Below are 15,883 nucleotides of genomic sequence, written 5' to 3' on the forward strand. Positions count from 1 at the left end.
GTGTGCAGTAACTGAAGAACGGACATTCAAAATATAACTAATAACGACAGCCAATGTTCTGATAAGTCGCAAAGCAAGAAAAAAGATAAAAGCGAACAGCGAACATCCATCAGCCCTGCTGTCGAGACCGTCGTTTCAGCCCCACCAGCCCGGTCGCCACGCTAACATCCACGCGTCACTCGCCTGTGCTCGCCGTCCTTGTCCTCGAACTCCTGGCAGATGCTGCGCCAGCCGGAGAGCACGTCGAACGTCTCGGGCAGGTCGGTGGTGACGCCCGTGTGGTTGAACGCGCCCCAGTCGGAGTCAGTCGTGTTGGGCAGACGCGGCTCGGTGGCGGCCAGATCCTCAGTCTCAAACAGGTGCTTCAGCGCGTCCAGCCTGCACCGGAAAACGGTCACCGGTTAAAAATGCTTTAACGGTCACAATAAATAAACACAGGATGTGATCGCATTTTTTACAATAATAAAGACGATCAGCTCAGCTCGATTCAGCGCTACGTGATCTAAAGGCTGGAACAATGTAGAAAACCTATCCCGCGTAACTCTCGCTCAGCTAGGTGAGAGCCTTTGTATCATCCTTCGATCATGAAAAAACCTAGCCGTCTTATTGGAAGTGTTGTTGTTTTGCACCAAAAACAAAGCTTAGCCATCGCACCTACAGCCGTCTCACCTGAATCCATCGACGCCCTTGTCCAGCCAGAAGCGGATGACATCATCCATCTCCTTGACGACGTTGGGGTTGCGGAAGTTGAGGTCGGGCTGCTGCGGCAGGAACTGGTGGTAGTAATACTGGCCGCGTGCCGCGTTGTAGGTCCAGGCCGACCCGCCGAACACCGACTGCCAGCCGTTGGGCGGGCCGCCGCCCACACCGTCCGCCCAGATGTAAAAGTCGGTGTAGTTGTCCTCGCGTCTCACCGAGCGCTGGAACCAGTCGTGCTGGTCGCTGCTGTGGTTCGGCACAAAGTCCATGATGAGGTGCATGTCTGCCGGTGGGAGGGTTACAGAACGTCAGACAACGGCTACGAGAAAAACAGGCAGATATTAACGGGCAGACCCACAATAACAGCCTGACTGCAAACGGGATATCATCTGTGACGGTTAATCCATTCTTCCGACGCCAGAAAACCAACAGCCAGACCCCTTAAATACAACAGACGACAAAAGTCATCAATCTGTCGATAGTTACTTCAGAGTCCAGAACACATCCACCAGTCGCATGCATTCATAGCTTTCAAACTTCAGACATTACAATCGCAGTTCAACAACTTCACTAACCCCGCTCATTCCCAGTTTCTACCCACTGGCCATCGCCCGCTGTTTCACTAACCTCGCTCCTTGGCGTCGGCCAGCAGGCCGTCGAAATCCTCCATCGTGCCGAACAGCGGGTCCACGGCGCGGAAATCGGAGATGTCGTACCCAAAGTCCTTCATCGGCGACTTGTAGATCGGAGAGAGCCATAGCGAGCGCACGCCCAGGTCCTTCAGGTAGTCGAGCTTGGTGCGAATGCCTGCCAACAAGACGGCGCGTTACTGACAGGTTCACAGCGGAGAGGAAACTGGGAGAGGAAACTGAAAGCGAGTCAAATGTAAGGATACATCCGACATAAGATCAGAAAGGCATGGGTGGGACGACGAATACAAATACCGCTCACTCACACACGTTTTGCTGTGTTATCAACATGTCATGCTCTCGAACATCCGCAGTGTTTCAGGAACTTTGAAGGCGGGACACGGACATAATTGACGAGTGAATAAGTACGATATATTCCACATCACGCCTCGCCGTTTTTTTTTTCCGAGCAAGGCACAGCTCCACCCTCCCCTCTGGGGGGGGGGGGGGGCGCCCCATCCCCCGGCTGGTTCGCCCCGATTACCCCCTCCCCGTTCCCCACTGAGGGTGATGACCGCCACTCCCCGACCCCGTTCCGGCCCGTTACCCTCGCCCCTCCCTCCCTCCCCCGGGCTGGCGGACTGTGATAACAAAACCTATTACCAGCCGGGGCACAGCTGCGGCGCAGACGGCCCCAAATAGACGGCCCACGTCATACAGTACACCAACGCGACGCTGCCTCCGACGGGACTGGGGCGCGGTCGTCGCAGTAGGGGAGAAGGGAGGGGTGAGACAGAGGCGGAGGGGGGGGGGGCGGAAACAGCCCACTGCTAGTGACGTCAGCAGTCCCGGGGGCGTAGCCGCTGGGGGGAGGGGGAGGGTCGGGTTTCTGAGCCGCGTAACTCCCCGAGCTGCCACCAGGCGGCGACCGGGGAGTGACGCTCCGAGAGGAGGATCGACCCGGGCGGGGCCGTCGACGCTGTAACCGGTTTGAACCGGTTTCCCAGGAGCCTCGTGCCCGGTGAGGGCAGCACGTTAGGAGGGAAAGGCTAAGCGTCATCAATGTTGCATAACCGAATCGGCGCGTAAGACTAAATATCATTTTGGCACACCAAAAAAGAAAAACTGAACGCAAATGAATGCTTATTGCTCATTTTGATTCAGATCAAAATTTAAAACCCCGCTGCTATCATTTGTTGCACATCGGTTTTACAGACTTCGAACACAAAAGTTGAAACGAAAGAACCATTGATAAGGCTTCACTTTAGTCTGTAGCAGACTGCAGGCACGGACGCTGGACGCGCGTGGAATAATAATTAGCTCTCTCCCTCTCCTCGACACCCTTCCCTCTACCCATCCACCGACGCCCTGCGCTCTCGCCTCCCTCCCTCTACCCTCCCGGCACTCACCAGCCACGTCACCAACACCGTCACCACTGTCGTCGCTGAACGAGCGCGGGTAGATCTGGTAGATGGTGTCCTTCTGCCACCAGTCGAGCTTCTGAACGGGCGCGCACTTGGGGCCGAGCACGACAATCACCACGGCGACCACCAGCATAGCCAGCCAGATCAGCCAGAAGACAGCCAGCAGCACCCAGCGCAGACGCACCCAGAACGGGTCGTTAGCATAGCGCATCAGCTCCTCCTTGGTGAGGCCGCAGAACTCGGGGGCGCCCGAGTCGACCCCCTCGACGTCCACCTCCGTCTCGCCATTTGCAGTCTTCTCCATGAGTTCTGGTGGCTTTTCTCCGGCGGTGAGGGCGCGCGCCTCGTTCGGAGGCATGCTCTCGTCGTCAGCTCCGGCGCCGTTCTGCAGCGGCTCACCGCCGTCCGCGCCCATGTTGACTCGGTGGCGTCGTGCGGTGTCACGTGTGTGTGTCTATTCTTGCGGTATGCGGCGGCCGCGGCTGATGTCAGGCGAGCTCTGGCGCTGCGCCCGCTCCCAGGAGGCTCCCCCGAGGTCGGCCCCGCGCCGGCGCAGGGGCGGAGCGAGGCTGACGACACGGCCGGCGCCGCGCCGTCAGCGCACCGGTCGATGGCGGCGGCGGGGGCGGGGGCGGGGCGAGCACAGCTGCCGCTGCGCTCCCTGACTGACGATCGATTGCCTGGCCAAGCTAACTGTCAGAGGCGTCACCCCATATGGTGGGCGTCGCAGCCGTCCCAACCGTCCCGCCCATCCCAACCCCTTACACAGTGCGCCCGCCGCCGCCCCTGCACCAGGCCGGCCGCTGATGAATTCAATAGACCGAAACAAGGCAGCTCGGCGCCGGTCGGGCGGCGCGCTGGCGTAACGACCGCTGCCGGCCGGCCTGCGGTCCATCACAGGGTGACGGCTGACACGGGGGCCGTAACGGGAGGGGTGCACCGGGTCAGAGTCCACGGTAGGAGCCGACCCCAGTCACGAGAGGGGTAAACAGAGTCCGGACAGTCGCCGACCCAGCGACCCGGCCGGCCGGGCACGCTACTCCAGCGGCTGCCGGTCCCGTTCCACTCGCGACGTGCCACGCCGCAAATCAAAGGACAGTGTGCTTTTCCATGTACCTATGCTCATCCAACGTTCGCTCAAGGAACTGATGTAGGGAAAATCATAAAACCATACCTGTAACGGAGATCCTGCGCAGCAATATGTCCATTGTACACCTACCCTGAAAATTTCATGGCCCTGCCCCAAATGACCTTTGACCTGTGACATACTTTTTGAGACCATATTTGTCCGGAATCGCAATTCGGTATGTGTCGGCTAAGCCACGCGTTCGCAGTCTCTTTGTGGTTTCAAGCGTTCAAACATGGGATATGATGTTGCTCCATGCATTAAGGTGGTTGCCAAGGTCACCTGAAGGTCAGGTCAGATCAATGACGATTGGTGACCTCGGTTCACTTTTTCGAGTTTTACATGTTTCTAGGCTAGCTTTTTTCAGCGAATTTAGCAACCAGTTGAACATTTACAACGTAGTTTTGGTGGCTTCGTAACATATTACGAAACTTCAGAGGCGGTTGACATGACACCTGCTACGAATACCCGGCAACCCCTACTGGTTGACATGACCTGGCCCGACCCGACTTGACCTAAATACATGAAGACATCGTCTCTGATAAAACTAACATGATATTCGTGATCAGCACCCCGAAAACTCCATTGCAGCCAAACTTTACGACGCTCTAACAGGTCCCGATCTTCCCGACTTTTGAGTCATTGACCTGACCTGGAGGGTCAACCTAGGACCTTAAAATTGGGTATCATCGGCTTCATCTTGTCACGGGCAACACGCTAGTTTTTTCCGCGAAGCTCTAGCTCCATCATGGGCGAAACGGCAACGGGGGTCCAACGGACCCCCCCCCCCCCCATTATGCGTTCGCGGCTGGTAAAACACCAATACGGGCGATGGTGAAGATGTTGCATAGATGTGGCAAACACAATTTTGTTATCTCGGAACATGAACACTGAAATATCAGGCATAATTGACCGAACTTTAATAATGTTCGTCCGTTAGAAGATTTGCTTGTTCCGAAATATAGACAAAGACTGGGATGACTGGGAAATGAGGTCCTATTACATAGCGCACCGATAAGACTAGCCGAGGTGGTCGCTGGCCTAAGGCTGCTATTTTTATCCTTACAGACATAGGTAAGCGCACAAAAAATGACACCTCCACTCCCCCCCCCCAATAAAACAAGGTGTGTGTGTGTTGTTAAAGCTTTTGGGAACCCGCCCCTATTCTGACTTTTCAGACGCCCAATACACGATGCACGTCTCCAGTTGATACACGTTTCTACACTGGTACACACCAGTGTCACCCACCTGGCAAATCGCCGACGCCGTCCCCGTTGCTGTCACAGAAGGAGCGTGGGTAGATCTGGTAGATGGTGCCCGTCTGCCACCAGGCGAGCTCTCTCGGCTCCTCCCGAGGTCTCTTGATCGGTCTCGCGACGGTCGTTGCGTCGGCGGTCCTTTTGGCTGCAGGGGCCGCCGGTAGGCCCCGTCGGCGGCGGCGGGGACGGCGCGGCATGGAGCCGCCAGCACGGGTCGTCAGCTCGCAGCAGTAGAGCGGGCGGCGGCGGCGCCAGCCCTGGAGAGCGACCGACGCCAACCCAAACCGCCGCAGGCCATGGAGGACGGTCCACCTGGCGGGAGACCATACCAGCGCACAAGTAACTGTCCATAGGGTTAAACATAGTGCCTGTCATCAACGGCAAAAAAAAAGGTCGGCGGTCTATCGAGCCAGCTTGGGCGCAGCAGGATCTCTTGAAGCCTTGTCAGATGCCAGCGCCACCTACAGAGTGACACTGTAACTAGCAGTTCACCCAAAGGCTGGGATGTGTCGGCGCTGGCCACTGGCCAGTGCAGTGGCCAATTCATCTTGGCGTAGTACAAGTTATTTTTTCTTCTATATAGTAGACAAATTTTGTTTGAACTTTTTCAGTAAACACATTTAATGCAAAAATTGCATAAGCTTCATTTTACCGGCATCTCACTCCTCTCATCAAGAGCTCAAATGGTGTGTCCCATTTGATCCCAAGTGGTATCGAAATGGTTTCCATATGGAAGAAATTCCCATTTGATCCCAATTGGTGTCGAAATGGTTTCCAAATGGAAACCCCATCGCCCAATTAACCCGTGCTGTCCTGTACTGTTGCGGGCACGAACTTGCACCGGGCCGACACCGTCTACCGGTTCTACATGGGTCCAGAGGGGCTGCATGCCTGCATAGCTACGTTCTGAAAATTCTGCTCGCCACGGAAGAAATCTGTCGAAACAATAAATAGCAACACCGAGCGGAATAATATTGTATCATGTCGTTCATTGTACCTATGTGAAATGGCGTACCTATGGCCCAGTGTAGGGGAAAGTGGGGTAAGACGGTCAGGGTAGGTAAGACGGGCACCCCTTCTGCAGACCAAACCAATAGCGCTACGAGCAAGAAAAGTTAGGACCAGAATTGCCTTTCCCACTACACACCACCATTCAAGTCTGGTGAATTTGTGTTCAGTCGATAATCTTTTATTTTGATTTCTTTAAAACACTCATTTCATTGAAAACATCCATAATGTATTGTGCAAGCTTTTGTGTACAGCACTATAGAGTTAAAAACTCGCAATCACTTGTGGTACACTCATATGCCAACAGTGTTCATTTACGGCGGATTTGCTTTGTCTGCATCAAATTGTCCACAGCGAAAAATCGTGCTGAACTTCTGACATTGAGTTTGGGGTAAGACGGGCAACTATGAACCCAATGGGTCTGTAATGGTGAAAATATTTTTGTTGCTGTAGGAAAAAAGAAGCATTTCTAATAAGAATATGTTCGATTCCGATACTCACAGACATGTTAGCAATATTCCTTCGGCACAGTTTATTCTCGAATAATGAATGTGAAAAACGGTTCTACATGGCTTCTGAACTAGGGCCTATATAGGAGCATACGCCTTCTGCACGAATCTCGTATACTGCCATTTCCGAAGCACTTGAGACCAACGAGCGACTGTATAAATGCGGCTAATCTCGGGCATTTGTTGCGAGCTGCGCTGATCGGTGAAAGAAGCTGGCCGTCTTGCCCTACCCATGTGACCGTCTTACCCCATGGGGTGGGGTAAGACGGGTTTTTGCAAGGTTTTGCAAAAATAGCTGCAGTTTATTTGTTGAATCAGGTCTAAGTCTCATCTTCTGGCAAATGAAAGTAAAATGTCTGAAAAAGGTTTTCACCCAGTTTCCCGTTTCTATGATGTTTCTAACCGGCCGAAAAATGGCTCCAAAGTTAAGGTGCCCGTCTTACCCCACTTTCCCCTACTACATTGTTTAAAAAAAAAAAACATGTTGATACTCGTAGCAATCGCCTCATCGATGTGCAGTGTTGACCAATGTAGATAATGTTTGTAGGTAGATGCTGAATGCTGATGCAAATGTACGAGTATATGCTTGCAGAGTAAAAATAAATAAAAATAATTCACGATGCAGTTTGTTATTTTGTGGACGAAATGCATGGACTTAAAAAAAGATCTTCAAATGGTAATCCAGCTGGGACCATTTGAAAACCATTTCAACTGGGCATGAAATAGGTTTAAATGGAAACCATTTGGTAGATTCAAATGGTCATGAACTGGATTCAAATGGATTCATGAACATTTGGACACATTTCAAATGGTCTTGAAGTGGATCAATTGGTTACCTATTGGTGACCATTTCAACACATTTCAAATGGTCATGAAGTGGTATCAATTGGTTATCTATTGGTGACCATTTCAAAACATTTCAAATGGTCATGAAACGGGATCAATTGGTTACCTATTGGTGACCAATTGGACACATTTCAAGAGGAGCCTCTTTGGGACCATTTGGAAAAGTGTTCAATAAGGCCATTTGGTAATCTCTAATGGTATTTTTACTGGGTCCTCTTCAAAAATAGTGGCATGGCTGCTGCCTCACTGACCCCTTCCGTGCCAATGATTTTATTTTCTGCATTCACAGGCGAAGTAACTTGCTACATGGATAAACGCGGAAAGAGTTCCGACTAGCAGCGGGTCGTGCTAGGGCAGATAAACAAGTTCATCAACGAGAAAATCCAAGACTTACGCCGCAAGACAAGTCGTGATCAGCGTCCGCGAGGGCTCGCTCCGGAGACTGAAGTTAATGTGGTCGACGAGAGTGAGTGAGTGAGTGAGTGAGTGAGTGAGTGAGTGAGTGAGTGAGTGAGTGAGTGAGTGAGTGTGTACGCCGGTGGAGAGTGAATGAGAAGTCATGGAATAGCCTAGACTTTTGGATGATAATAAACGGCTGCCAACGTGTGTGGCTTTCGTGTCTGGGAATCGCTGACGAAAAGTTTTTAATGACAGGCGGCTGAAAGTACTCCAGCGAAGATCGATGGTGGCAGCACCCCTAGCAACCATGACGGGTTAATTGCTTTCATCATTTCAACACATTTGGCAACCACTTACACACGTGTCAAATGGCGCTGTTAAGGTATCCAGCTAGGACCATGAAGGTCACGGTCCTGATGCCTAACGAGATGGGGGACCGGCGCGACATCGTCGTTCGCGAGCGCGGCGGACAGCTGTTCCGCATCGACGAGCTGAGTCGCCAGTACGACCCGCTGCTCTATGTGCTGCTCCACCCGCGCGGCACGGACGGGTGGTCGCGCGAGCTGAAGGCCGCGCGCGGGGTCACGATGCGTCAGTACGCGGCGTTCCACATGCGTTACAGACCGGACCATTTCAATATCATTCCGCGAGGCGGCCGTCTGTTCCAGCAGTACCTGGTGGACACTCAGGCTAAGGTCGAGTCCGACCGTCTGTCGTATATGCGTGCGAACCAGGACGGTTTCCATGGCTTCCACGCAGAGACCATTCGCGGCGTGTTTGTTTGTTTGTTTATTGGAGCTTTAGGGCGCACCGACTACTGGGGTCATTTTGCGCCCATAACGTTATACTAGTAGAGCAAATATGTCAAAAGAGAGAGCCAACTAGAATCAAGGACTAGAAATCCAGACTTAATAAAAAAAGCGCTCGCTGACAGAGAGGAGCACGGCCGGCGCGTGGTGCTTCCGGCGTCCGTAACGAGCAGCCCACGCTACATGATTGCCAAACTACAGGACGCGCTCCGCTAAGATCGGGACTTTGGCGCGGCCGACTTCTTCATCACCGTGGCGTGCCACCCGGCCTGGCCAGATATTGAGCAAACTCTGCGCACCCTCTACCCGGGGGAGAGGCCGGGCGGCCACGATCGGCCGTGCGACAACCCTGACGTTGTCAGTCAGGTGTTTGGCTTGAAGCTGCAGGCGTTGGTCAAGCAGCTGCGAGGCGGCCTTCTGGGTCGGCAGCGGACCATTCTGTACACGATCGAGTGGCAGAAGCGTGGCCTGCCGCACGCTAACATCCTGCTGTGGGTCGTGCCCGCTGACAAACCTCGCGCTCAAGACGTGGACGCGTGCGTGTGCGCTGAGCTGCCAGATCCAGAGACTGATCCGGAACTGCACGCGGTCGTCTGCACCGAGATGGTTCACGTATGAATAATAGGTGTGAATAATGGTTCACGTATCTCCGGGCGGTTAACAACGGCCGCCCGTCGCGCGACGACGCCGTCGTCATCAACCAAGAACGTCGGTGCCCGTCCCAATCCCGGACGACCAATGGCGACCGCGTGGCCGTCACACAGCCTGGTGATCACGCCTCCAAGGGCTAGCGGCAAGACAGAGCGGACGGACAGTCAAGGGGCGACGGGAATGGTGGCCGAGATTATTCGATAAATTCATTGTCGAAAATAAACTACGCAACCTTTTAAGTTCTGATCATGCGATCAGGCAAACCGTTTCCAGAATGTGCACTGATGGTACTCCGCTGACTGTGTTCTATCACGCTGGTTGAAGTCATTCATGATCTATCCGATCGTGTGAGTTATCACGTGTGTAGTGTCATTTATACGAGTGTGCCGGCTCGTTTGTTTGTTTATTGGGGCTTTAGGGCGCGTCGACTGCAAAGGTCATTTTGCGCCCATAACGTCGCGCTAGTAAAACAAGTGTTTCAAAAGAAGAAACTTTCTAGATATCAAGACTAGAAAGTAGAAGACTTTATAAAAAAGACAGGGTAAAATAAAACAACGCAAAAGCGTCGTAATAGACAACGGCTCGTATATCCAACCATAGTCCAAGTGCGGGCGGCCTGTATGTTAATGGAATATTCGACCGTAGTCAAAGTAGTAGCTGACGATCGCAGAGTGTGGCATTACATTGGAACGAAATTCACCATACCGGTGCCACGACATAATTACAATGCCGATGCCATGATTAGTGGTGTCAATCGGAACTTGAATCTTCGGAATTCCGATTTTGTCCAATGTCCAATTCGGAATTCGGTTGGACAATGGCAGCAAGCTTTGGACAACTTTGGACAATCGCTTGCTACACCTCAACATTTTTAAAAAGTAGTCGTGTTTAAAGGGACTATCCCACCTTCTAAAATGTTGTTAAAACCAGTTAAATTGTGCCCGACTTTATAGATTGGATGACCAGGAACACGGTTCTGGCATTTATTTCTCATTAAACATCTTAGGCTTCCCATATTCCAAACACAAACTTTCAAATATGTGACGTCACAGCCCAAAATTACCTCCTTCCCCAGGCCACATTACTGTCATAAAGCTGATTCTTTTTACTCTGTAGGCACCACAACAAAGTTCAGACCAAGTTTTAAGCGATTTTTCAACGAACAAACCCATTTAAATCAGAATGACTAAACGAGGTGACGTCACACTAACGGTCGCTCCATGTTGAAGATAGGGCCTTGTACAAGGCCCATTTTCAAATGAAGGGAACGAATTTCTTCAACACCAAGAGGCCGCGGGGGTTGCAACCTAGATAGATAGTGGTTTCTGAACCTCGCCGCAAACTTGGCTATCTCAACTCAAACCCCATGTTAAAGGTGGGATAGTCCCTTTAACATTGATTGGCTATTAGAAAGCTCAGCTTTCGATATGATTAACACTTTTGAGCTTGTAACGGTACCTACATGAAAAGCAAATTAAATAACAGTGTTGAGTGTAAACTATTGCGTAGGTGTCGGACATCTTTGGACAAATGGCTGGCTTGGACATTTTTGGACGGACAATCGACGTAAGCATTGGACATTGGACGGACTTTGGACATACGTTTTCTGAAATTGACACCACTAGCCATGATACGGAGCGAACGGGATAGGCTTAGTTTACGAACCACAACGAACGCCGGCGACGCAGTATCAGCGAACTCGCAGGGACGCGGGCAGGGGTGTGCCCAGGCGGCTGTCAGATCAGGAGTCTGACAGGGTAGCGGCACATATCAGGCAGGGTAGCGGCACAGTGGAGGCGCTGGCCAAGTACAGGACGTAAAGTTAGGCACATTTAGCCCACCTGGGACCCAGTTGGACGCCCATGACATACCCACATGTAGCCCAGCCCACATTCGCCCAGATGCCCCACTTCCAGCCCATGTGGGCCCCATTTGGGATGGCTGGCTGGGTGCAGAGGCCGCAGGGCCTACGGGTATATCAGAGACGTCCTGCACCTGCCGCTGCCGTCCGCCGCCACCCTGGCTCGATGGACTCGCGGGTTTCGTGTAACACCGGGAGTCATGGAGGCGGCGCTGGCCGTCCTCAAGACGGCTGCCCAGTGTCCAAGAGATGGACTCGCAACGCACCGAAGCGACACCTCGCCTTTCAGCACGGAGAAGACAGTAGAGGGCAGCACTTGTCGGACTCGGGCGACCGCTAGGCCCACGAAGAAAAACTGGGAAGTGTGCGTGCATAAAACAGGACGGGGTGAGAGCTCGGGGGCTCAGTCTACCCTCGCTCTCGGCCTGCCGACTGTTCAACGTGCTGCTCGAGCTACTCGACCCACTCCACCGCTACAATGTGAGTATTCACCAAAAAGCCCATTCTCTCATTTCCACTCTTCACGCTCACTGCTGCACTTCAGACCAACACTTCAGGACATGGCTCCACCCACACCATTTCGTCCGTTATCATGGAATCGGTAGCTCTTCTCGGTAAATATCCATCGGCATCTATAGAGCTCATTGCAGAATGCAGGTGGCATGAGTTCACACCGTCTACCGTTGGCCCTTGCTATCGGTGCTCCGTCAGTCATATCAGATTGAGATGCCTGTCTACATGTAGTTACATGAGACAGTACTCCGGCCGTCATAATAGTTGTCTGTATTTACGAGGGTGTTTGCTGGCGGTATAAACCCGCACTATTTGCTTTTCTGTCGCACTTGTAGCTTAGTACAATACATTAGGTGACGGGAGACAATTCTCTATCAAGAGGTCGGGCTACGAAAAGTGGTGACAAGTCAGAGGGAAAGAAAGAGGGGAACACTGAGATACACCATCGAACTCATCCACTCCGAGAACACATGCCACTCAAATTACACGAAGATTCCAACAGCGAACACAATCCCGCAACGCCTCCAGACGTTCGACCCGGTCTGGGGCGAACTGAGAAACGGAAATCACACACGGTCCGTGCGGTGCGCTGAACCCGCAGGCGGTCGGTATGAAAGACGGCCGCTGTAGCGTCGGCTATCCGCGCCCTTGTCTATTTAGATGCCACAGAGCTGATAGAGCGCACCTACCCAAAGTACAGGCGGCGCGCGCCGGAGGCCGGCGGTCAGCGTGCGCGGACGCCCGGACGCGTACTCACGCCACCCGGACGGCGTAGCGTCGAGATCGACAACCGTTGGATCGTTCCCTACAATCCTCACATCCTCCGCGCGCTAGACTCGCACGTCAACGTCTATGAATATATAAATAGGCCAGCCGTAAGGGCATAGATACGCTGACAATGCTGCCAGGCCGCCAGACCACTCCGTTCACAAATAACCCTGTTTCGTAAACGGGGCTGTTTCCACACACGCCGTTGGAGGTCGCCATCTGGCCCTCAGGGGCAAAAGGCGTGCCGCCGCCGCCGGGGCATTCCACGTCAAATCAAACACCGAAATCCGTCATCCCCTTCGATTTTTCTGAAAATTTGTAGGCAGACTGGGCATGGTTCAAAACTGAGTTACGTATAATATTTTCAAAATTTGATAACGTATCGCTGAGATATAGGTCATCGAATATAGCGAAAAATGCCACACATCAATTTTTTAAATGGCTATAACTCTGGTTCCTTTTCTGGTATCAAAATGATATTAACAGGGTCTTATAGGCAATTGATAAGGCTTTGATTTTTAATTATAAAATTAAATTGAAGTGACCTTGAAATGCATTTGACCTTGAATTAAAACAGAAAAATTTAAATAGCAAAAAACACGTCACCTTCGATTTGGGTAATTTTTACATATTATGTCCGTCACAATGTTCCTAACCATCTGTGAAAAAATTGGAGTGGGCCATTCATAACTTTCGCGGCAAACGCCGTTTTCATGCATCAACATCACGCAACCGCGCGTGACCTTGAAAGACAGAGTCAAGACATGCTTGCTTGTGTACACTTTCTGAAATGAATGATTGCTGATTAGTGATATCCCAAACTCTGCGAGAATGGAAATGCATAGTCATCGTAGTCAAGCATTCACGTTCCATAGTAAAAGTGTCTCAGGCAAACGGTATTTTGCGGTGAATTTTGAGCCGTGTAAAATGCATCATGAAGTAAATTCAACGAAAACATTATCACGCTACGATATTTTCACGTCTTTTGATCTCAACTATACGAAAGAACATACATTTTTTAGTATGTATGGGGAATTTCTAGTTAATCCAATAATAAATATGGCAGTTAGAGGCCTGCTAAGAGTAACATGTCGCCGGCTGAGGCGGGCTCGGCCGATGCGGGAAACGCAGCAATCACAATTTTGTGTTTACACGTTCATATTTCAATTGTTTACCAACCGATTTTCAAAATTATTTCACCATAAGATTGCCTGTACATTTCTTAGTCTTCTCACAAAATTTGACGCGAATCGAACGTAATCAGCGGTAGGGAGCGCGATGTAAAGACGGAACCGTTCCGTTCCGTCCCGGCACAGTCTACAATTCAGGCGGCGCGTAGCGGTCGGCGCCGGCTGCCGAGCCGCCGCGTTGCTGCGGCGACAGGATGTTCACTTTACACCGCTATTACTAGAACAGTTGTGAACCGATTTTCTTATTGCTTGCACGATGAGATGCCCAATTCAATTCTTGACAGGTAGCCATAAGTAATTTCGCATCAATATTATGAGATATTGGCGAAAAACAGGAGGGGTGGGGCGAAATCCACTCTTCCCCTCCACTGCGCGTGCTAACATACGTTTGCATATGTGCCATTTTCTTCAAAACTTATGAATGGCCCACTCTAATTTTTTCACAGGTTGTTAAGAATATAGTAGGCAATAAAATATATGAAAATGAGCCAAATCGAAGGTGACGTGTTTTTTGCTATTTCAATATTTGTGCTTAAGAACAGAGTTAAGCAAATTTCAAGGTCATATATTTAAGTTAGTGCAATTCTAAACAAATGCTTAAGAAATTACCTAAACAGTAAGGTTTATTCCATTCAAATCAAACAAGTACAACCAAAGTTATGGTCGTTCAAAAATATAAAGATGCAACATTTTGTAAAAAATTTGATGCCCTATATTTAGAAGACCTGTGGTCAGAATGTGCAAAAAACATCAATGTAATGTCCGGGGCCACACAGGAACTCGCTCACAAATTTATAATGAAATCGCTGATGGTAAGGTGCAAAACAGCCGATTTTTGTTCGATTTGACGTGGAATGCCCCCGCCGAGACCGCTTTCGACACGGGCTGGGAACAGCGTGATTGCGCTCCACGCTCACGGCGTACGAGCGGGCTGTCGCCATGCGGAGGCCCGCTCACTATCCCATCTGCCCACAGCGCTACAGGGAGTGTCCTAGGTCGAAGCAGCCCTCCCTCCAGCCATGGCGGTCGTCACACCGGCGCCGCCGCAAAAAGAGGCCGCCGGGACCGGCCATCGGACGATGAACCCCGGGACTCGCCGCGTCAGACGACAGACGCCGACTATGGAGGACCACCTGGCCAGCGACAGAGACACGGCCGGTTCGTGGGACTCCACGCCGGTGACAACCGAAGAAACGTTTTACCAATGGAAGAATATCGAAGAATATCTAATGTTAAAATGTTTAATCGTTTTCCTACGGTCAGTGGTAAATGGTCCGTCTCAGTATCGACCAAAACAATGTTTGATATCCCATAATATCGAAATGCTAAATAAGAAACCATGTCAATGCTAGGGAAATTGGGCGTCTTAACTGCAACCAGATGAACGTTTCAATATTGTCGATATCAACAGAAAGATAGAATGGTGTACAAGAATATCGGAATGTTTAGTGTATAATCGTAAACGGTGCGTTTAGGTACGATTATTCCACATATAGGTGGATAAGCAAATCGAGGCAATATGGAGACAACGGAACTAGATTGGCATGCACCAGAAGTGTACTTTCATTGTCAATGTTATCGGAGGGAACGAATGATATAGTGGATAGCAGAAATGCCTAAGGTGTAAAAGAGTCGTTAAAACATTCCAGGCCTTTAGGTGCGAGGATTCTGGGTAGGAGTAATTAGCAGCAGCGAAGCGAGACTTATGGTCAAATGGCGCACTGAAATATACCTATTGTAAATGTTATCGAAAACCAAACGACATCGTAGCTTACAGAAATGTTGATGGTGTAACTGCTTTCAAAGTGCCGTTCAGACCTCTAGACCGATGCCAATGTACAAAGCGAACGGATTAGGTTCATGCTTCTACTCACAATCAACTTCACTGGAATGATTATAACACGGGACAAGGGGCGACATCCATACAGCAGGGAGCACTTACTCAGACCAACCGACCGAGCGCAGATGGCAGCACTCACCAGGGACCACGAGTAGCTATACCAGTAAAACGCCTTTTCGGCGAAGAACGAGCGAGCGAGATAGTGAGCCCTGCACGTGCAGAAGGGCGAGAGGGTACTTCCAACGGGCTTGTGCAAAGCACCCTTCTAACCGGTCGCTAGCGGTGTACCAAATTTGAACGCAATCGGCCCAGCAGTTCCTGAGATCTGGAAGCGGCATTCTGCACGTGCGCA

At 51.1% G+C, this 15,883-nt stretch overlaps 1 protein-coding gene across 3 annotated transcripts in view; it reads right to left on the reverse strand.

Moving 5' to 3' along the window:
- Positions 1–15,883, reverse strand: part of LOC122368040 (maltase A3-like) — a 65,801-nt gene that overhangs the window by 2,483 nt on the left and 47,435 nt on the right. The window contains exons 3-6 of one of the 3 annotated variants that reach the window (XM_043341636.1): positions 5,127–5,449; positions 1,327–1,506; positions 670–982; positions 184–378 (exon numbers count right to left, since the gene is read on the reverse strand). In XM_043341636.1, the coding sequence (XP_043197571.1) occupies positions 184–378; positions 670–982; positions 1,327–1,506; positions 5,127–5,334 (896 nt within the window). In that variant the 5' untranslated portion in view covers positions 5,335–5,449. Of the gene's footprint in view, positions 1–183; positions 379–669; positions 983–1,326; positions 1,507–2,737; positions 3,986–5,126; positions 8,420–15,883 lie in introns of those variants that run through there. The other 2 variants (XM_043341635.1, XM_043341634.1) reach the window with 2 other exon arrangements.

This window comes from Amphibalanus amphitrite, unplaced genomic scaffold (genome assembly GCF_019059575.1).
Source record: "Amphibalanus amphitrite isolate SeventyFive unplaced genomic scaffold, NRLGWU_Aamphi_draft 000917F_arrow, whole genome shotgun sequence".
Lineage (NCBI taxonomy): Eukaryota > Metazoa > Arthropoda > Thecostraca > Balanomorpha > Balanidae > Amphibalanus > Amphibalanus amphitrite.